The 24,475-nt window shown below is 39.2% G+C and overlaps 1 protein-coding gene across 1 annotated transcript in view; it reads left to right on the forward strand.

The window, feature by feature from the left end:
• UNC13D (unc-13 homolog D) overlaps positions 1-24,475 on the forward strand; it is a 1,205,501-nt gene that overhangs the window by 1,040,531 nt on the left and 140,495 nt on the right. The window contains exon 26 of the mRNA XM_044077226.1: positions 20,058-20,163. Within this exon, the coding sequence (XP_043933161.1) occupies positions 20,058-20,163 (106 nt within the window). The remainder of the gene's footprint in view (positions 1-20,057; positions 20,164-24,475) is intronic.

Raw genomic sequence — 24,475 nt, forward strand, 5'->3', positions numbered from 1 at the left:
GGAGAACTAGCATAGTTGGCAGGTGAAATGTATCAGATTCAGCCAATTACACAGGCAGCAGACCAGCCCAGCCCAGAACACTACTATAAACTATGCAAACACCTTCCACTCTGGTTCTTCCCACACTGTACACCACTGGTGTAAACAAGTGAGGAACCTTTAACAATCAATACAAAAAAATGATAGGGGCTGCAATAGCTATTATACAACAACTTGTGGAAGAGACTGCAGGTGGTGAGGATGTGAATGCTGTTGACCAACCCACAGTGAGGAGATGGAGAAGAGTGTACAGATCCAGAGTAACCTACCAGAGGCTACATGAGCTGGAGATAGTGGAGCACTATAGGGTGGACAGGGACCTCCTACAGCAAATTGTTGAGTTGTGCCGGCCATGCCTGACACACAGAACTAACAGAGAGGAACCCATCCCGGTGGATACCAAGGTATGTGTAGGCCTAAGTATATTAGCTACAGGTATCTTCCAAAGGCTAACTGGGGATATGATGGGGATCTCACAGGCATCAGCATCAAGGGTATTCCACCAGTTCCTGGATGCCATGTCAGTGAGCATGTATATTGCCCCAACACCCGTGAGGCGTTGGCCAGCAATATGCAACTGTTCCACCAAATAGCAGAATACCCTGAGGTAATGGGTGCTATAGACTGCATGCACATATGCATCAAAGCACCACCTGGTGAGCTGGGTAGGATCTACATCAACCACAAGGGCTTCCCCTCCATTAACTGCCAGGTCATGTGCGATGCCCAGGGCATAATAATGAATGTGCATGCTGGCTGCCCTGGAAGCTATCACGATTCCCACATCTGGCATCTGACGCAGTTGTACCAGAGATTTGCCAATGAGGACATCCCTCACGGTCACCTAGTGGGGGATGCTGGATACACACTGGAGCCGTGGCTGATGACACCCATCAGAAATGCACACACACCCAAACAAGACCTCCATAATGAGGCAGATGCACAGAACAGAATTATAGTAGAGTGTGTATTTGGGATGTTCAAGTCACGGTTCTGGTGCCTGGACACATCTGGTGAAGCCTTGCAGTACTCACCAGCTACATGTACCCAAATTGTCATTGTATGTGCCATACAACACAATATGATCCTGTGGAAACAGCTGCAGCAGGAACAGCATGTGGCAGGGCCACACAGCCCCCCACCATTGCCAAGGCCTGCACAGGTACAGAATGACTCGGACGAGGAACAACCTGAGCCTGCCCCAGTAGGCAGAAGGAGGCATGCCCAGTATGCCCTGGCCTTGGCAAAGAGGGATTGCATAGTACATACACTGACAAAGGAGGGACCCAGGGAATAACACCTCTCTCTGACTCTCACATATAGTAAAAGGGATGCCAAACATGACACTACCTGTGCATAACCATGTGTAGGGAGTGTACTATGTGCTTCCAACATAGGCAGCCCTGCAGCACCACCCTCAATACTGGGACACCTACAAGTTAAGTAACTCACACATGCCAGTCAGGGGGTTTCACGTAACCAACAACAGTCACAGCCAGCAGGACAGGTATAGACAAACACAAACAAAGGCTGTGCTATGGGCTCTGAATGCTGCCTCTGGGGAACCTCACCCTCCAGGCCTACACAGACAGACCACAGCAGGTCAGGCAGTGGGACATTAGTTCTGAAGGGTAGGAAGTCAGAAACTAATATGTAGGTAAATCAAAGCTAAGATCTGTAGTATACTGTTATGCCTCTAGTCAGCATGATAGCTTAACATACAGAATGAAATGGAGTACCTGACATACCAGTAGAGTCATAGAAAATGTGTACAAGTGTCAGGTGTGCCCCCCCATCCAACGTAGTAATGTAATAACAGTCAGGTGTGCCCCCCAAGCCTGTGTAGACATGTAGAAATAGTCAGGTGTGCCCCCTCCAACCTACGTAGAAATGTAGTAACAGTCAGGTGTGCCCCCAACCCTGTGTAGAAATGTAGAAATAGTCAGTTGTGCCCCCCCATCCTACGTAGAAATGTAGTAACAGTCAGGTGCCCCCCAACCTGTGTATAAATGTAGAAATAGTCAGGTGTGCCCCCCATCCTACATAGAAACGTAGTAACAGTCAGGTGTGCTCCCCCAATCCTGTGTAGAAATGTAGAAATAATCAGGTGTGCCCCCCCCCATCCTGTGTAGAAATGTAGTAACAGTCAATGCCAAAAGATCGACGGATACCCTGCAGAAACATTATGCTAATTGTAGGTGTACAACACAAAGGTCTACACTGCAATACAAACTACCTGGACTCGATCCACACATTCAATACAGATGGGCATACTGGGCATGCTCACACACAGAGAAATGAAGGCAATGTCAGTCAACAACATACTGAAAGGTCATACTGGTCATGCTCACACACTTAAATGAAGGCCATGTCTGCAAACACCAGTGGACCAGACATATCTGGCAGTTGCAGATGTTAGTGCAGACATTCCTCAGTATGCACCACTCATGCTTTTGCACACACACACACACACACACACACACACACACACACACACACACACACACACACACACTGGATAGGAATACAGACATATATCTAAGGAAAACACACTATAATAAACCAAAGGTAGACATACATAGATGTGTGGAAGAGGGTGACTGTGACAAGGAGCCATCCAGGCCTGTCCCACCCAGCACACAGCCAAAGGGCCACAACCACATGAGGTTCAGATGTCACTCACTGTAGATACTAGCCACCAGTATCTGTCAGCATTACAGACTATGCAGTGCAAGTGCTAGCTGTGCAACATAACTGTACAAGGAAGTAGTCATCTAGCAGCTGTATACACGTACCTGTGAAAAATGACCCCATGTGTGCCGGCATGTGGTGTGTCAACCTCTTGATGAATGGGTTATGGCCCATGCACACACACTGCCCTCCCCATAACCCTACTATGACAAACCTGCTGAGGTCATCCACTGTGAAATACATCTTTGGGAGAGTTGGAGCCCAGCAATCTCCATGGTGCATCCTATAACTGCGTACTACTGTAGTGTGATAAACTAGTTAGGTAGGAGTTCTAATCCCAGACTTGGCAAGTGTGTGTGTGTGTGTGTGTGTGTGTGTGTGTGTGTGTGTGTGTGTGTGTGTGTGTGTGTGTGTGTGTGTGCATGTGTGTGTGTGCGTATGTGTGTGTGTGTGTGTGTGTGTGTGTGTGCGTGTGTGTGTGTGTGTGTGTGTGTGTGTGTGTGTGTGTGTGTGTGTGTGTGTGTGTTTATCATTCCCATGGAGGTGGGTGTGAGTGTGTAACAACTGGACTCAATTTGGAGTGGGTTTTGCAAACTTCTTATATTGTGGGCCAAGTATATATCAGAATGTCCATTCTACAGGGATAACAGATGTGAAATAGCCAAGAGAGTGGGGTGCAAATACATATCCCTAAATGTGACATCATTGCAAGCTGAACAGTGGTAGCAACCCTTGTATTACCCAGGGAACACTCTCAGCCCATGTCTCATACACACACACTTGCCTAGGCAACAGCCGCTGTGTTGGTAGTACCCTGCATATTGCCCATTGATAGTAACCATGGTGTGATTTGCAGTGGGCTACAGAGGGCATGGCACCCTGTCCATTAGTCCAATAGGCATGTGCATGCCGACAGTGCACCTCCCCCATGTTCCCCACTGGACACCTGCAACACCTGTGGTGCCATCAAATGTGACCCACAAAGGACATACCATGCCTGAAACACAAGCCTGTATGGACAGATGCCATTGACACTAGGGAATACCAATATCATGCTATCAATGTAAGTGCAGGGTCAACCTGCAGTCCATTAACAGTTCCCACCACATGAGGTCAGGACTGGCACATCTAATGATAACACTCTGTGTACACAACATCAGCCAGACACCCCAGGTACAGTTCCACATGCCACTGTACATGCATGTGGGAAGTGTGCACATCCCAGACACTGTCTATATCATGGACTAAGGAACACAGACATGGCAAACAATGCACAGCATTGGCCACACACAATAGTCACCCAGGTGACTGGATGGTGAATACAATACCCACCTGTGTGAGCAACTACAGACACTACCCTTGAGCCACATTGCAGACCATTGTCATGTGTCCTGATGCCAAGATATACCCATCACCTAGCCTTGTATAGCCATCTGGCACTGTCAACCACAACACACCCGTGAAGCAGTGCACCCATGCATGTCAGGACTGGCACCCCTGTCTGTGTGTGTGGTGTATGATGCATTCAACCACATTCACAATCACTACAACCCCCATTGGCATACTGAAGCATGCTATCTGATATCAGACACCACCACATAACCTTTGCACATATAACCTCCATATGACCCCTGTGGTGCATGTGATACACAGTACTGTGTTATACCAATCCCACTAGGAATGAGTTGTATTCCTGGCCCTGCCAAGTATGTCAATGTGTGTGTGTCCCTGTGAGAGTGTGGCTGTGTTGATGTTGACATCTGTTCATGCGGACAGGCACGTGTACTACACCTACAACATAGCTACCATATCCCTGTTGCAGATGTCACTCACCATCACATATACGTTCTGAGGACTCCACAACATGTAACCTATGTGGCCCATCCACTAACTGCATGGACATGTGATAGCACTACATAGTCATCAGGGGTTTGATACCCTGTACTGGTAGGTGTGTGACACAAACATGCTTAAGTTTTACTCTCCCACCCCTCCCTGTTTTTTCTGTGCCTCTGTCTGCCTCTCTCACTCCCTTTCTGGTGGATGTGAAGAATTACTCAGGATCAGCTGATGGCCTCTGCATGAACTGCAGCCCTCCTCTAGCTGATTGCATGTGGAACAGCTGTGGTAACATTCCCATAGCCAATTGCATGGAAACAAACCAGTATCTAGGAACATCATGTTGGTGTTGGGCCTTTCATTCACTGTGAGCAGGAACTCAATCTGTTTTTTGGCAAACAGCATATCAGATGGATTGGGAATTTATCTCTAACAACATACACTGTGGAAACAGGCCAACACACAGGAGGGGGATGTGTCTGACCTGACTACATACTGTAAGTGCTGTTATACTGCATTTGGAGTAATGTTGGTTTAACAGGGTGTGTGTGGATATGGCTGTCCTACATGCTTTCATTCCTACCGTGTCAGTGCTATGTTTATGAGGAAACACCCTTCTGTAGGGTCATCTGCAGACTGGCCAGTGTGTGGTGCCTTTGTTTCAGGTGTTACCCTCAGAGGACCTATCTGTGAACTGCAGAAGGTAGTGTGTGAGGATTGCAGTCTGTAGATGGTGACAGTCGTGAGAGTTACTGACTTCATATCCCTCATAGGACATATGTTGCAACAAACCCATTTACAATAGTAAATGTATGAGGTTATCACAGCAACATGTCAATATTGGCCTTGTGTACGTGCCTCCAGCCATAACCCTGTCACCTTTGTACATATGCCATGCAGTAAGGGGTGCATATGTGCTGTACACCATAATTAGTGACATCATCATTTGATAACAACCCAGTGAGATATCAGACTGCTACACATGTTATGTATAGTAGGGGTTATATTTGATGACATAACCTGGACATTCTGTGGTTGTGTGTACAGTACTGAGGTCTGTGTACTTATGGTGATTGTTGGCAGTGTGTGTATTGTTAATATGTACCTTGGCCTGTGTACAGACTGTGGTAGATGCCATTGTTCTTGGTCCTGTTCTATCTGATGTTACATGCTGCTCCACTGTATGTTACCCTATCGGCTGACATGTTTGTAGGGCCATACATGCACATGTCCCATATCACAGACAGGCATCAGTGCACACTGTGTAGAAGCCCAGTATGTGAGTATGTGTATGGTTAGTGTGTGTGGCACATATGAGGTTGGTGTTGAACAGATAGTCCATATACTGTAATAATACGCTAGCATACCATATGTGGCTGTGGCTGTGTTCACATTGGTTGTGGTTATGCACTTTCACACAGGTGTATGTTACTCTGTGCTGTGGCATGCCTGTAGAGCCTGCTATATATGCAGGTACATGTGCATTATCCCATAGGAAATGTAGGCCAGTGTTGAGCCAGTCTGCCTGTAACCTGCACAGTGCTTTGTTACATGCCTAGCAGCTTAGTGTACTTACCCAGTGAGATGTAATGTCCAGATACTTGCCAGGTGTACTGCCGGCGGGCCACCATAACAGTAATGTATGTCAGACAGAGCAGTGGGGTGCTGTACAGATGTATGTCAATAGCTAGTGGCTAGTATGTGGCCATGGTACCTCTGTACCAGTGGTTAGTATGTGGCAGGACAAGCAGGGATGCGTGAATGCATAACCTATGGGGGCACATGTATACCAGTAGTTACATGTTATACCTATCTACATGGCTGTTAACATCCACATTGTCAGGATTGGTCCACATGTCTTGCACTAAGGGGTTATGTGTATACCTCTGGACTGTCCAGAGTGTGTCAGACCATCCACATATATTGTCCATTATCCCTGCTGTAGTCCACAGGAGCATTACGTGCTATCAGTGGTACTGTACTATGATGTCCTTCAGATGTCTGTCAGTAGTCAATGGTGAACATGTTAAAAGCAGATGTGACCTTCCACACACACCATGTCTATAAAGACACTCCCTATTACAGTAGCAATAGTCTACAAATATACCTGCTATACATATCTGACATCCCCTTGCACTACAAAGTTGGGACTATAGGGTCTGAGGTAGAGCTACATTCCATGTTCATGACATATGGTGAGGATATATGTACATATGATTATCCAGATATCTATACAGACATACACATATACATATCGACATACATAAATGGATATGTATATGTACATAGCTATACAAATGAACACCCAGATTTATACATATACTGAGCAATATATATCTACACATATACAGATAAGAGATACATATGCAGATATACATATGGATATCTACATATATATTGACAGCAGCAGGTATATCAGAATAGATATGTATGCACATATAGTTATTGATATCTACATATATACTAACATAACTAGGCATATCTGTACACATAGGATGGGCATACATATATCTATATATACATATACGTATATCTATATATAATATATCTGTATATACATATATGTATATGGGAGTGCTACAGAATCCTGAAACCCAAAGTCCTGAACACCATCAGGGGTGAGCTGCCTTAAGGTATATTGATGTACATTACCATACAATCCACCTTGGTTAAATGCAGGTCTACTGCCACCTGCCATACAGACTGTTCTGTTTGTCAGTGTGCTTGTGATGATGTCAGTTGTGCCTTGTTATGTAACAGTTACATCACTTTGTGTCAGCTGAGGTCTTTACCCCCTAGAGATTGTCTACAGGGTGTAGATAGAGGCTGCTGAACTATACAGCTGCATTACTTAATGTTGAATGTTTGGTATCCTGTGGCCCAGTCTGTCTTTACAATTGTACTACTTGATGGCCTTGGCCTGGACAGCAAAATTTGTTAACTTTTCCAGACTACTGTATTAGTATAACTGTTTCACAGTTGCATTACTCAGGTTATGTGGATGTCCGTGTCTAAACAGCTATATCACATGGCATATACAACTGTAATAGTACACAAATAAAGCTTTCCCATTTATGCAAACCTGTGTGTGGTGTTATATCCTTTGATTTCTCTGTGGGTATATGTTGCAGGCAATGATTGTCATTTGTATGGGTGGCTCATACAGTCTCCAGCTGGTAAGGTGGTAAATGTAGGAATAGTGGCTGTTCCATATTGTGTGCACGTACTACATATGTAACTTACTGTACATATCTCTGCACGTGTATGTGTAGTTACATATATATCTATTTATCTGTATATATATATATATATATATATATATGTATCTGCATATATGTATCTGCATATATGTGTCTGTGTATATGTATCCTATATGTGTCTGTGTATATGTATCCTAGAGATGCCCATGATGTGTCAGGTCCTGGTTATGGGATCTGCAATACTTGGTAGTGTATTGCAGGGCGGACGTGTTTGGCAGGGGGGGTATACCTATTCGTACAAGATGTATATTGTTTGGGGCCTCTCAATCCATTAGCGGTGCATGTGGGCATATATGTCTTTGTTATTTACCCATTGTTATCTACAGATGTATGGCCGTATATACCTGTATAGATATATATGTCTGCTTACATAAATATAACTATGTCTGTATATACCTACATAGATATATATATATCTGCTTACATATATATAACGTGCTGTATATATTCAGATATATAGATGTAGACATATATATCTATAGATGTAGACATTTGTATGTATATATGTATATATATATATATATATATATATATATATATATATATATATTCATATCTATATCTACATATATAGGATATGTTTTATCAATTTAGATATTAATATATACACACACACACACACACACACACACACACACACACACACACACACACATCTATATGTTGAAATACATTTCCTGTACTGTTGAATGACTGGGCTGGATGATATGTTTGTAAAAACATCAGGGTTATGTATATCTGACATGGCTTAGTGGTAAATCACTTTGGCTATGGTGTGCATGGTCCTGGGTCTTGCAAAGGCTGTTTATTTTGTTGCTGGGCAGAACAAGGGCCGTTGGATACAGAGTGATTAAGGCACTTTTGAGCAGTTGTAAGTGGGTTTGCGCGAGGGTAAGCAATGCTAACCTTTGGTTACATATGCTTACACAGAGTTAGCTTGAAAATTGCTTAACCTGTGTGCACATTGCTTACCCCCATGGAAATGGGGTTAAACTCGCTTACTAGTGCTTAAATATGCTTACCACTGCTCATTGGTGCTTAAACATGCTTACTAGTTCTTTATTCATTATGATACTGACACCTCACATGTGCATTTACTGCAGTACTCCAGTTCACAAATATATATTATTTAGTGGGTTATGCAACATAAATATTAGTCATAACGTGCTTTGCCATGGGAAATGGAATGTTCTGCAGTGGGACTTGAACCAGGAATGCCTGCTCGTAAGGTGAATGGTCTGCCCCACTACACTATTGCTATGCTGTTTCATTTGCATATATCTTCCTTGTTATCCTCTTCAGCCATTTAAGCTGCATTAACCATAGCTAAGCGATGGGCACACCTGTTCACCTATGGTTAGCTTTAATCGGATTTTAAAATAAAAAAATTAAGAGTTTGTTCATTTTATTGGTGATTACTTGCTGCTGTACATGAGGGGGAATGTTGGTGGGGTTATGAGGACACCTATGAGTGGTCTCACTCATTTCTTACCCCTTTCTGCTGTTCTTCATTGCGGGGGTGTGTATATTCTGAGAGCTCTGCTCTCAGACATGCCCCCTGCACTCTTACATGCTCCATGTAAAATTAGGAGCTCAGACAGCATGCCTTATTACTATGCATGGCGCGCTGCTGTCCTGCTCCTAAATTGCCGCCTGTGTGTAGGACTAAGCTAATCCTGCATGGAGGAATAGTAAATCCCGGGGTATATCTCTAAATGCGAGCAAGTACCTTTTCATTCCTTATACCTTCCTACTCTCCCTTCTTCACTTACTTCATTACTGCTAACTCTCTTCCATGACTTTCTCTCTAAATATACCATAATCCTGTTTCTCCCTCACTTCATATTTCAGTTCCTATTTGTATTAGACTAACTTACCTTTAATTTCTCTACAAACTGTCTAAAATCTCTGTAAATATTAAATGATTGTCATATATCTTGCATCAGTTCTTAACAAATGTTTTTATATTATGTCTAATTTGTTATTATTTAAACTTCATAAGTTTTTATTTTTGAAGATTGCAAAATTATTGTTCTTAAAACGTTTAAGATTTTTGAGCTTTTCTCCCTGGGCCTCCACAGAAAATGGGCTTCTACCCAGTCAGACTTTCCTGGTAAATAAAATGAAATAAATAAATAAGTGAACATCCTCACAGGTGACAAACATTAGACCCCCTTCAAATGACACCAAAAACTTTGCTAATTACTGAAGTCTATTATTTTTTTGCTCATATTGTGATATGAACCTCGGGTAAGGTGGGATGCAATTCACTGCGAGGCTTGTATTTGCCTGGGACACAGAGTTTGAGAACTTCATTGTGTCTCTCTTCATATAGTCCAGAAAGGTGCATCTCAAGTCATTGACACCAACATGTACTATGACGGAGTCATACTGGTACTTGCTGTTCAAGGACTTGAGTGCTTCTATGATCTGACTAATCCTGGCACCAGAGAAGCAAGTAACCATCACTCTTTCTGTGCTGTGCCTGGTAAGAGGTATATTTCTGTGTCTTACAATGACGTCACCTATAACAGAAATGTTTGGTCAGGTTGATGCCTGCCTTACAGGTTCAACATCTGTGACTTTGGGACTCCTTGAGTTATGTGAGGAGGTAGGCTTAAATTGCTGAGTGCACTTTGTGTCTTTCTTACATTTTGGAGGACTTTGAGGCTTAAGCAATTTAACCTTTAGAACATCAACATTTGCTGGATTGTGTGTATTGTGATGACCTTAGAGAGGCGTGGTGTACTGCTGATGATTTTGGTGTCTGAGTTACCGTGTGTGAGATTTTTGCCTCCAATGATATTTTATATATATAACTATATATTTATATAACATCCGCGGTGGTGCAGCGTTAGATTTGTTGCCTCACAGCAAGAGGTTCTCCCGTTCGATTCTTGGCTGGAGTGTGGGGAGTGCCTTCTGTGTGGAGTCTGCATGTCCTCCCTGTGGTTGGGTGGGAGTTCAAAAGACATGCGTAAATGGGAGTGTCTTCACTGAAGGTTGGACGTCGAGCTGGCACCTCGACGTTCTTGAAGATCTACTGCCAATCATTAGCGGACCGGAGTTCTGCTGTAATGATCCCTAACTGGGAAAAGCCGAAAGACAAACAACAACATAACTATATATTTATATATATATATATATATATATATATATATATATATATATATATATATATATATTTTTTTTTTATATATATATATTTCTCTCGCGCATTGTGATATACCTCTCTCATGCATTATGTAATGCTATTTGAGTAATAAATGATCAGACAACGAGACAACAGTTATATCAGCTGACACAGTAGCAAACTTCCATCTCTCTGTCATAGATCAGCATTAGATTAGCAGACAATAGTTTTACTCTGCTACTGTTCAGACTGTAGCATATTATGGCGTATTACTAAGCAGTTTATTAAAAGCAAGTAAAATGAAGGAGTTTGTGTATATTTCCTTGTTTGTATACAACATGACTTGAGAACTTCAATCCTGCACTCCTGCTCATTTGACTCCATGTTTTGGTATACACTTACCCTCTGTTGCATTATAGCACAAGACACACTACTCCCAATTCCCATCTATGTAAAACCCACCCTTATCCTAGGTATTTGAAGTAGTGGTATCCCGCATATCTATTTTTGTGAAGGTCTTTGTATCCCTATGTTAGTGTGTGGGAATCCTGCTTACTATCCAGATTGTCACTCTGCATTCATAATTGTTATTTTTGTTTTGCTGCGTACATCATTACCTAGTTCACTGAAGTAAATTTGACTACTCTTTACCATAGCTAGCACTGTTATGCTACATAGATTTAGACCACTTGTACAACATGGATGTATCATATCACCTTCAAGCACAAACAACTTAAACAAGCCCTGTACCAGAAAATGGTCAAGGTTGCACTTCATCTTACTTTTTTCTGTGCTTCTGGTTTGCTATGTGGCACAGATCAAAAATAAAGGAAGTAGCCATTAATTTTATAACTGATTAGTATAGTAATATATGCAACTAGGATGATACAACTTTATGTTTTTATATGCATCAGTCTTTGAGGAAAGGAGGACATAAGCTTGATGAACATTACTTGAATGTTTGCACAGTCATACTATTTATCAGTTTACTCTTTACTACTCAAAGCTTAATCTGAGTAAAAAATGGTTATTCTGGTTATGTTTTGTATCATTTTGTAATTTCTGTTTTTTTTAACTTGTGCTTCGGAGTGACAGTATCCCAATCATATTGGAAGTGGGTGTAGTCATGCTAGTAACTATGCAAGTTTAATGATAATTATATTTCCAGATTTTTGCCCACGTGTCTACTTTTCAAGAAGCTCTGCCTACATTTTTGATGCCTGCAAGCTGAGAGGTATGAGGCATACCCAGTTAAATCTGGGTTATCTATTTGAAATAAATAAGTGAACTGACTTCCTGAGCTCACTAGACAATGGAAATTAAAATGAACAGATAAGGGCCGTTTGGAATTACTAAGCTTTATAGTTTAGTAATGCATCCATCTGGATGCAATGCTAGGTTTCAGTCTTCATCACCTTCTCAGTATTAGTGCAACAGCTATTTCTTAAGTACTCACTCTGACTAATAAGGCTTCTTTTTTGACTGAGAATTGAATTGTTCCCCAATAAGCAACTCCTTTATGAAAGCAGTAGCAGGATACATGCAAAACTTTTCACAAGTATTAAGAGGAAATGGCAAAGCAAGGCTATCAACAGGATAATGGAATTTTGATTTATTTATTTATTAATTTATTGGAATTTGGTTACTGATAGTCCCCAAAGTAGAAAGCAGCCTTGAAAGGATGCTACATGATAAAATGACCACGGTAGAGCATTAGTGAAGCAGCCAGTATGAAGAAACTGTACTAAACTTTGAAGTTGTCAGTTATAACATCTCACCTACACCACAAGGTAAAAAAAAAGAAATTGGAAAGCTAAATAATGCCTTTGTAGGAGTGAGTGGAAGCCCCCTGTATCCTCCATTTGGGGACTGCACCCTTATACTCCTGTTAGTCTAACTATACTATCCCAGAGATTGCATGATGTCAGGGATAAGGGGAAAACCTCCTTATCCCACCATTCCATGATCGTAGAGTTACTAGTCAGTAAAATGAGAGGCAACTACTTATGTTTGATGACATGAGTTTACAAATTATCTGTTAATTATTAACAGGAGTCTTGAAGAAATTAAATGGTGCTGGGGTACCTGTAGAGTGGCATTTTCAGATGCAGATATGCAATGACATTCTTACTGTGCTAAATGCAATACACTGCATAGTTTTAGAAGCCATGTATTACAAATATTACAGAAAACTGAGAGGGTGTTGACATTTTGCCTTTCAGGAAGATGGATTGCTCTAAGTATTTCATTGATTCACGGCAAGTTTACCTACTTGTCGTACACATGGGCAGAATTTTGTTATGCTTACCAGGGCTAACAAGGCTGAAGTGTTAAACATCCTACCCTATGTAGCATAAGCTGAAAGTTCATGTATTTATCTAAGGCAGAAGGAGAAAAGAAGCAGTTTTCCCTTACTGCAGACATTGTTATGGCATCTTGCAACACTTACGTTTTTTAAATGGCTGTGTAAGCAATAACCTTCTGAGGAGGCTAAATAGACTTTAGTAGAACTGACATAGCAGGTCTGATGGAACTGGTAACATTTATCCTCTGAACATGGACTTCTCACTCCACACCAACCCATTTTCTGTTACCTTTCCCATTTGTAAGAGTACATAGTTGTACAGTCTGCCTGACAACTATGGTGTGACTTACCTGCACTGGAATCTATTTTGCCACATCTGCACAACACAAAACATTGTTTTCTTCACTGATGTGTGTCATTGTAGTGATGTATGGGCACTACATTAATGCCTTACCTTTCTGGCTGGTAATATGACTTGGTCTTATGACTTGGTCTTATTCTCTACCTTGACAGAGGCAAAGTTTACTGCATCCAGGAGCAGTACAGAAATTGGATAAGATGTCTTATGTTAACCATATTTTAACCATAGTTTAAATTATCATTAAAAGCATTCTAGCTCTCTTGTACATTGATGGTAGTAATAGCCACAGTAGTATATTCAAGTATATTCAAGCACTCCTGAAGGTACATGCAATTTGTCAAACTTTTTTTTTTTTTTTACTATAATCCGACTGCTTCTAAAGGCTGCTACTAAACTACTGTAAGCAGATTGTTGCTAAAATGTGTTGGCGGTTAGCCACAGGATTAAAGCTACAAAGCTGTTAATAGGCTCGCCACTTTTTAGATGCCAATAGTGGAATATCTTTTATGGACACATGAAATTTAGTAGGATAAACCATACCCACAACAGGTGGAAAGGACTGGACTTCACTTTATTGCCAAAATAAAAGCTGACTCTTATAGAATTTGAGTTGTTTCTGTTATTTGGAATAAAAACACAAGTGTAGCATTATAGTAAAACCAAACCTTCAAACAAAATAATGCTAGAGCCAGAGTCCAAGGAACCTCCCAAACAAGATATAAGGTACAAAAAAGGATGTTTATTTAGTGCTTTTGTCCTCACACAGTAAGGGCTTCATCAGAATGTCCCATAATACCACACACTCTGATTTATATGATTAGAAATGTAACTAATTGAATAATTGCTTGAAAAATGTAAAGACATAAAATACAATTCTAATACAATGACTAAATACATTAAAATTTGGCCAACACTTAAATCAATACAAGACATATAAACTTAAAAAATGAACATTAAAAGTCATCCCTTAGGTGAATCTTTACTGCAGTTTAACTGCTCTCAACTTCAAAACAGACTGAATAGATACGTAATCATTAATTCATGGGTAATACATGTCATGCAGCTGAAGTTGCCATCTAAGCTTTTTATTCTGTAATGCTGCTTTAACATCCCCACCTTGCCGGTTCAAAGTGAATTGATCCAAAATTGTAAATTTAAAATTTGAAAAAGACAAACAAGTAGCTGAGTGCTTAAATAAGGCATTGTTTTCATTGTGCTTAGAAATGTCATACCAATGTTTGTATATTCTTTTCAAAGGCTATGTTTGGTTTTCCCTATATAAAATACAGGGTATCCTGAACATTTAACAAGATACGCCACTAGTTTTGAATGATAATTGCCTTTGCAAAAGTATTCTTTAGAGTGAATACTGTTTTCTAAAACCAAACTTTTCTCTTCAAGAATAAATGAGCACTGATTGCACTTTACAGCACCTTTCATTTCATGTTCGGGTGCATGACTATTTGATTCTCCCTCAAACAATTTTTTATATTGAATCTAGTTGTGTGAATGAATAGGGATTCTCACCCTAAGTGGTTAAGTGCATTAGGACTAGCCTTAAAAATGTTTCATTTTTTCAAATCTTCTTCTTAATTTCAACTGACTGAGAACTATATTGAGCTACTACAGCTTTTTCATTGTTTTTTGCTAGTGAGGCCTGGAAATTAAGGGGTAACTTAATACCCAATAAAGGTTTATATCTATCATCCCATTCACCTTCTGCTTGATGTCTAATACTTTGTACCATGGAGCTAGAATAACCTTTGGCTAGAAACATATTAACCACCTTGTCGAGTTCTCCCCCTAGATCATGATGGTGGGAGGTCATTCTCACTATAAGTATACACTGTCCATTCACCAAACTTTTCAGCTAGGGGTGACAGCTTGCAAAGTGGAGACGTGAGTTACTAAAACTTGATTTTCTATATACTTTAGATTTGAATCCTGTCTCACTGTGAGAAATGAGAGTTTTTAAGACCATACTCATAAGTTTTAAAATTAAATTGATCTAAGTATTGTCCAGTATACCACATTTTCAAATGATGTTATAAAAGGTCTGTAATCCTTGTTCCTTAGGGATAACCATAAATTAGTCCATGACATCTATTGTAAGAAAGATAAGTTCCTGATTCCATAATTCAGCATTTAATCTCCCCCCAAAAATACCAAGAGTCTATAATCAAATGTGGAACTTCTTTGTATATTGGTTTTAGCCACCTAGCCACACAAACTACCAGGGTGAAAGTTTCTGACCCCTGGGCAGCCACTATGGGTTGAAAAGGAGGAGGATTCACATTCTTGTGGATTTTGGGGATGAGAAATATAGTTGGAATTGTAGGGTTCTCTACTTTAAGGGTATTATATAATTCAGGACTTATTCCCTGATCTAATAAATATTCTACTAAATAAGAGTCAACTCTTTGCTAAGATATATTTATTTCATTCCTCAATACAGGTGTATAGGTGTCAGTGTCATATAGCATACCAGACATAATGTTAGAATATTCTGATGTTTCAGAAAGCACCCTATCCCCCCTTTATCTGGTTTCATTACGCGGAGGGTCTTGTCATTTTACAAGGACTTGACCATTTCTTTCTCTCATTTATTTAAGTTGGAATGAAAAAATAAATTACTACTAGTAGACTAAGTTATAAATATCTTCAATAACTGCTTTCTTGAAGATATTTAGTAAAGACTGCAATGATAAGTTGAAAGTGCTTTAGTTCTTAGCTAATTCCCCTTTTCTAGAGGTATTAATCTGTCTGTCTTGTGATTCCTCAAAACAGAGGGCTAAATCTAATTTTCTAGTAAAGAGTTTCATTTCCACTAGGGAGTCAGCGACATTGAACTGTTTGGAAGGTACACATTTTAAACTTTTCTGAAAAAGTGTAAAATATTCTACCATGATGGGTCTGTCTGTATAATTATAAATATTATATCCATCAAAAGAGAAATTAATACCATTTTCATGTTTGTAAATTCATTCTGGATCTTCATTTATTAGCTCCAATACTTGGCAAAATTTTGTCAGGGACCCCATCCCAGATCCACATGTCTTTTCTGGCAATGTGATAACCTTTATGACCTCCTTGGGGAAAAATATTATTGTTATGGGTATCATTAAAATGTGAAGTACCTTCATTTACCCCATCAACCCTATTATTATATTCAGGTCCAGTACTTGCACCAAAAGTCACCTTATTCCTATTCTTACTGAAACCCCTATTTTAATGGGATATGCCTCATTGTTTGCATCCTGTTTAATGTCTCTCTCTCTAATTACTTTTGCTTTCGTGTAAAGGCTTTGTCACATTTTTTCTAAAATTAGAAAGAACTTTAACAGAAAATCCTTCCCATTGCTCAAAATATAAATCAGCCTGAATGTCACTGTTCAATTTTTCAACCTGTTTAAGCAACACATTAAGACTGGTTTCATTATACCTTATAAGCATTTCTATAACTTCAAACCCATACCTGTCAAACATTTTTGTAAATTCCCTATGCATTTTATTATTGATATCCAGTACAAAAGAAAATTTAAAAACATGTAACCCTTGAATTACACTTTGTAAATGCAAGGGGATAGGAGGGTGGCCTAATGGTTAAGGTGTTTGCCTTACAAACACAAGGTGCAGGGTTTGAGTCTCACAACAGATAATTGGCTAGGCTTAAAATGGCTTACAAGAGCAGTTAGCCTAGTACTAATCTATGAACCTAAGTAGCATCTGAAATAGTTGTCGTCAACTTGTAGATTTAGTTTTAAACAGCTGTTTTTACCATAGATAAAATAATTTCTTTAAGAACACTAAAAATATTCACATTTTGGTTAACACTTCACTGCATGACCACTATCTACAGCCTCTAACCTTTTCAAAGAAAGTAACCAGATCATATAGGATATATCCTTCACAAAACCAAACTCCTGGGGGTCAAGTCTAACAATTTTCCTGAGACTGCAGTTTATGGAATCAATTAAAATTATGCTCAATGGCTTTGTAGACAAGGCTTGCAAGACTGATAGTTCTGTAATTACTCAGTTCAGTTGTAATGCCACTCTTATAGAAAAGCATCACCACTGCTTTGCACCACTCATCAGGATCAAAACCAGTTGTTTATCTTAAGCAAAACAGTTTGAGAATTTTGTTAGTGAGGGGAAATTTTTAACAGTGTTAATTAAGCAACTAAGTTCCATCGAGGAAGTAGTTTTGGTCTTGGTTAACACTTTCACTAAATGATCTTTAGAGATAATTTGGGGAGTAAGGGATTAAGATAGTTCAGGGCTTTGGCTAGAAGTGTCAAGGTGAAGCTGGCACTAAATTTATTTTCAAGGAAATTGGCAATGTCAGTTGAGTCAGAATAGGAGGCCCAGTTATGAATATGTTCTGAGCAATGTAGGATATTGCTTTTTTTATTTTCATTGACAATATGGAGATTCCACTTCAAAACTAAACTAAATCTACTAAAATGAACGTAAACATTCGAAAAGGTGTGCATATGATAAATATTAGATGAAAAACACTTGCTTATATGGTCAATAGAAAATCTAATGTCTAAATAAATAATTTCCTTGGGGTCAAATTGACGTAAATTTCAAGAAACTTGTAGTATTACCAATACAATTCATAAATGTAAGTAATGTTATACTGGGGGAGACATTTCTTGTTTGTATTGGAGCACTTTAAATACGGCAAGACATAGTTTCATTTTTTCAATGACGAAACAGAGATTGACAGGTTTTTTTTAATTTAGTAGCTGTCACACAATCTCACAAAAAATAATTTAGTTAAAGGTCAGTTCTTCAGACTTGCCAGAATAATTTAAGGGAAGCAAACTTTTTTAGAGGAATAGAGGAAATTAGAATGTATATTTATGGATAGGGACTATTATGAGACCTTGGTGAAACAGATTAGTGATGAGGCTGTGGAGGGATGGAGTGACAAGCCCCCTGTTAGGGATGGGTTTTGAAGTTATTACTATCCCACCTTTGGAGCCCCTTGGTAACTCTGTTGCCTCTATTCCTTTCAGTATGGCTTTACAACTCAGTGTCCCAATCAGTTAAAAATATAGCTAGAAAGAAATGGAATATTTAAAATCCATTTAATTTTGTTGTGGAGACTGTGGGACAAGAATACTTTGTTGTGTATCATACACATTGGTAAAAGACACCTTCAATTAGTTTATATTTAGGACAGCAAAATGGTATGTTGGTTAGCATTGCTGCTTCACAGGTCATAACTATGTGGTTCATTTCCCACCTGTGGTGCCTATACTGCATAGTTTGCAAGTTTTACTTGTGCCCAAAAATAATTTTGTCAGGGTCTCCAATGTTCTCACACTGTCAAAGACATGAGTGGGCTAAATGAAAATGGTCCAAATTGCCTTTAAGCATTTGCTTATTTGACTGTATATGCTATCAGTTATAGACTTACTTTGCATCCAAGATTGTTTCCTGCCTTATGATCACTGCTTGGTAGGATAAACTGCAACTCTGCAAAGTCTGAAATGGATAAGGTGGGTTCTTTCCTTGCACCATCTTACTCGTCTACTAACACTATCCCAGCCATAACCATAACACTAACCAGAATCGTGTTCCTTACCCTATCTCCAGTCCTAACCATATAACCATAACGTTAATCATAACCTGGAAATGAATTATATATATATATATATATATATATATATATATATATATATATATATATATATATATATATATATATATATATATATATATATAAAACTGAAAAGTTTTTATCTTGATTGTCTCTAAATTGATAATGTGTAACATGTAAATTTGTACCAGTCTTGTACTTGTGTGTCTTGTGTTTATCTGTATGGAGCTTTTCTCCCAGGTCTCTGCTGAAAATGGACATATGTCCAGTCGGACTATCCCAGTCAACAAATGTAAAATAAAATAAATAAATAATCCTACCCCTATCACTAAACAAGACACACATGGCTTACACTGATGCTACTTCTACCACACATGGGTGAGAGTGCATGTACACACACACACACACACACACACACACACACACACACACACACACACACACACACACACACTCTCAGCATAAGAAAACATTTAGCATTTACAATGTATTTTGGCATTCTGACAAACTTGAAATTTCTGCTCTTGAATGACCAATATGTATTCTTAGCAAGTTCTATAAGTTTTGTTTTACAGGTATTTCAATACTGCTGTGTGCTTATAAAAGCTTCTCACTTCTAGTTCAAATGTGAGTGAGGACATTTTTGATTTGCTATGTGCCCACACTCTACAATCTACAAAGATTAACGAGCTTCACAGATCTTCTAAATCAATTTGTAATATATTTAAAACATCCTGAAAATGAGCGACTTACTGCAGTATTGCATGGTGTAGTATTTAACTGAAGGTTTTTTTCATCTTTTTTTCCTCCTTACAGTCTCCTGGCTCAGCTATGGACTCATGTATTAAACATTTTGACTGGATTTTCACAGCAACAAGTGAATTATTTGCAGTATTACAAACGTCTTGAGTGTGCACTCCTGGTAAGAACATTTTGGACAAATGTAGATGCATAATTTCATCACAGTGCTGCATACATATTAAAGTTTGACTTGTGTAAATACTGTATTGTTGCATGCTTATATAATTCTCACTGAATTTTTAAGCTGATACCACAATGTAGCAATTCATGTACCATTTGTATTGCTGTATAACTTACATTTTAATTTCCAGGAATCAATATTCCAGTCTTATACATACATGACAGTGCCCTCTACATCCTTAATTAGGAGAATGCCACTTTATACAATTTATTTTAAATTGTTCTAAAACTTTATAATGTAGTTAAGCTAAATTTGTAACTTTTGTTTTATATTATTCTGAAACATTATCGTCTGCATGTTTATCAATAATCTAATTTACTTTAAAGAAGTCTATGTGCTACTTTTTCTTACTCATGCATAATTTTTCTGTTTCTCATTTTTATGTATAAAAAACATATATTCAAAAGAATATAACAAGCAATATACGTACTTAAGTGAATATTTTTTTTCCTTGTTAGACTTGAAAATACCTGGAGATTTTTAATTAAAACAGTCTAATCTAATGCCAGCAGCATAGTTCTGCGTGCATGTGTGCACCTTATTTAGAAACAGCACTACTTAACTGAAAGGCATTTTATGGCTGTATGGGGGCAACACTTCACATTATGCATTAATTTACTGTGAAGGGAAAAACTTGGAGAAATGTGTAATTTTTCTAAATGTGAATTAGTGGAGGTGATAGTGTAAGACTGCAAGTGTGAAACACAAGCACCTGGCTACACTTGTACAGAAAAGCAACCAGTTTAGTACTGATCATGAGACTGAAGTATATTTTTTCTTACAATTCTTTTCATTGACAAGAAAATGATAACTTTTTTATCATTTTTTGCCCTTATACCCACTGACTAAGAATGCCTCCCCTATCAGGCTAAGTCCATTCATATCCCTGTATGAGGGATAAGTGCAGTATCTATGGGGGAGAGAGTCTTACTGGGATGCTATCATTTGCCATGTGGATTGCTTGTGCCATTGCTGCCATCCTTGGTACTGCACGGTATTTCTAATTCCTACTGCCTCCCTGTTGGTCACATACACACCTGGATCACCTCAGGGACTACTTATGCCCCATATCTCTCAAATGTCCAGATTTTCACAGAATGTCCAGATCTTTGCCTCATATTTTTTATGTTTTCTCAAAAAATGTGTAGTTTTCTGAACAATAATTGAGGACCGAAGTCACTAAATAATGATACACATATACTTCAAATACATCAGAAAATGAATGCCAAGGAAAAACCTATTACTCCAGAAACTCACAATATTTAAAATCTATCCCTATTTTTAGGTCTGTGTCCCCTCATTATTTTTCTCTTTGTCCAGATTTCTTGTTAAGAGGTTGAGAGATATGCTATGCCCCTCTATTCTGGGTATGCATGCTACCTTATATACAGACTGCAGGCCTCTGCCTTAACACTGGAATAGCAACTGAGCTGTTCATGAACCACCACTGGTATGCAACAAACTACAAAATGATAATGATGCAATACAAAGAGTTGCTGCTGTTAACATTTGCACATGTATTATTTGCAAATGAGGACCAGTTGATCAGATGCTGGAGCAGTAATGTGCCATGGCATGACTGTAGATGGTAGTGTTCTAGTTTGAAATGTATAGGAAAGTCCTGTTCTCTCTAAGATAGTTTCTTAAATCCATATTTGAGGGCTTGTGTACAGGGAATGTTATGAACTGGCAGGGGTGGAGGTGGAGTTGCTCTGGAGCTCAGAGATGCAGGCTGTGAAGGTAGAAGTTCCATGTCTGTTTCGAGATGGCTGAATCGAATTTTGCTATCAAGTACATAGATTGCTGGTGTATTCTACCAATCAAGGTGCTGAATAAGAAACATTTGCCAGGGAGTTAAAGTAGGATATAGGCTCCCAGAAAGTGTTTTTTATTAGCTGTTGTTTGAATTCCTTCCATTTTTATTTTTTTGAAGAGCGGTATTAATTGGTATGAGAGTTGTGTCTAGCTGCAAATAGGACTACCCGCATGGGCCAGATAATGTTTTGAGGTTAATATAAGATTTAAGTTTGTAATAGGAGTAGATGCATATAAAAGGATCGGTAGTATGCCGGATCAGGCCATTGTTACAAATGTAGATTCCATCATAGTTTATTTCACATCATTAAGCTGTCCTAAATTTTTAACTGCTTTCTAGAATCACTAGTTGGGTAAGACTCAGTCACATGGCTGTGCAACCATATTAGCTCCAAGGCAGTTAATGCATGCTAGGCTCAGGCCCCCCACTCCCACCCCCATTCAGAGTAATGTTACTGGTAGCATCAGGCAAGGCTCCTAAGCAAGGTCAGGACACACAGTTATTTCAGCTGCAGAGGTTGTTTGAGGGAGAGGTCCCCAAGAAGTACCTTAAGTTCAGCAACTCTAGGTTTAAGCACCCCCCATTCAGAGTGTACAGTCAGGCAAAGCTACAAAGCAGGGTCAAGGCACCCAGTTATTTCAGCTCCAGTGGGAATTACATTGAGAGATCACAAATAAATGACTTAAGTAAGGGCCTTCCCTATGTTGTAGATGTTTAGTTAGGTACTTCCTGGATTAGTGTGGGGAAATCTAACTGCTATTGGTATCTACTGACTTAGAGTGAGTGCAGCTGCCCCTTTTCACCTTATTGTATGACTACTGAGGTATCTTCAGAATACTTTCCATACTTGGCTCCTTTCCTATTGAAGCCCATTTACTTATTACTCAACTGCTGTACTCTAGACACTCTGTTTATCTCTCAGTTGCAAGGCACAGTGACTTATTATTTTTTGGCTGCTATCTATCCCCTGTCTGCTACATATCTCTCACTTTTAACTCCCTGTATACTTTCATCCAGCTGAACTGGCCTTGTTCTAGCTCCATTAGCACCCTCATACTGCTGTTTGATGCACTGTCCTGTTCAATCTTCTATTGATATTATCTTTCCTATTTTTCATGTTAATTCTTCCATCACTTTGTTGTTAGTTTTTTACCACTGCTATCACTGTTTCCTAATATATTTTGACATTTTTGCTAACCTTTTGCTAATCCTGATTGTTTCCAACAGGACTCATTTTGATCTTGCTTCACTCTCCACCCTACCCCCATTCCCACCCACCTCAATATCCCTTTCTTCATAATGGGCATACTCCTCCCTATCCAAACACCAGCCTATCAAAAGACCCCTCACTCCTCTCATCTGCAGCAACATAACCGTCTCAGTAATATCTACTCAAAGCTCTCAGCCCTGTCAACCACAGAAATGTATATCTTTCTTATCTGCTTGTCATACTATTACATGTATGCACATTTCATTATTACTGCCCTTAGTTATATTGTGTACCTTGTGCCTCTGATGGATTTCAAATACCACTGGTAATCCTCAGTTGTTTTTCTTGTTATTACATAATTAGAATTAACTAGTAAGACCTATCTTTTCCACTTAACTCCACCTCTGCCTCCCACCATTTCATAATACATCTCTCGTTTTCCTCTTGTCTATAGTCACTGAAATTTCAAATGTTTCTCCAAGATTAATGTCTTTTCTGCTGCTACTAATATCCTGTCTAGAAAACTATCACTATACACTCCTCTCTTGGTACAGTTTACTCAGCACACTATCAGATCAGGATTAACTATAGCAATATATCTCCCTACCTTTTAAATTTATCTCCTTGTCTTCATTTAAAGCACAAAATACTTAACTACCATCTCTGCTCAAAAATAAAACTCATATAGGTATCCTCTAAATCAATACATGACTTCTCAAAAATCTGATAGTGTGGTGATGTCCACCTAACCCTAGCATCCCAAAACACATGCATACAATATGCTGATGACTCCACACTGATATGCTCAGCCACATCCACCTCTGAACTTCACTCTCTTATCCAGAAGGTATTTAACACAGTTGAACAATGGTTCACACAGCGTTGCCTTCTCTTGAACCCCAATAAAACTAAACTCCTCCTCTTCAATCCTACTCACAAGTCCACTCCTTTTGATTTCTCAGTTACATCCACCAATGGTATCATTATATCACCAGACCCAACCACCAAACTACTTGGTATCACCATTGACAACAATCTGAACTTTGACACCCATATCAACAATACTATAAAAACTGTCAACAAAAAACTTGTCTCTCTATAGGATTAAACCCTTCCTTTTACCTACAGCTAAAACAACTGTAGCTTATACTCATCTAATCTCTACATTCCTCTATGCCTCACCCATTTTTACTAGCCTATCTAAAAATAACCTTAGCAAACTGGAA

The sequence above is a fragment of the Protopterus annectens genome, chromosome 7.part0 (genome assembly GCF_019279795.1).
Source record: "Protopterus annectens isolate FY-2018-M chromosome 7.part0, PAN1.0, whole genome shotgun sequence".
In the NCBI taxonomy this organism is placed as follows: domain Eukaryota; kingdom Metazoa; phylum Chordata; order Ceratodontiformes; family Protopteridae; genus Protopterus; species Protopterus annectens.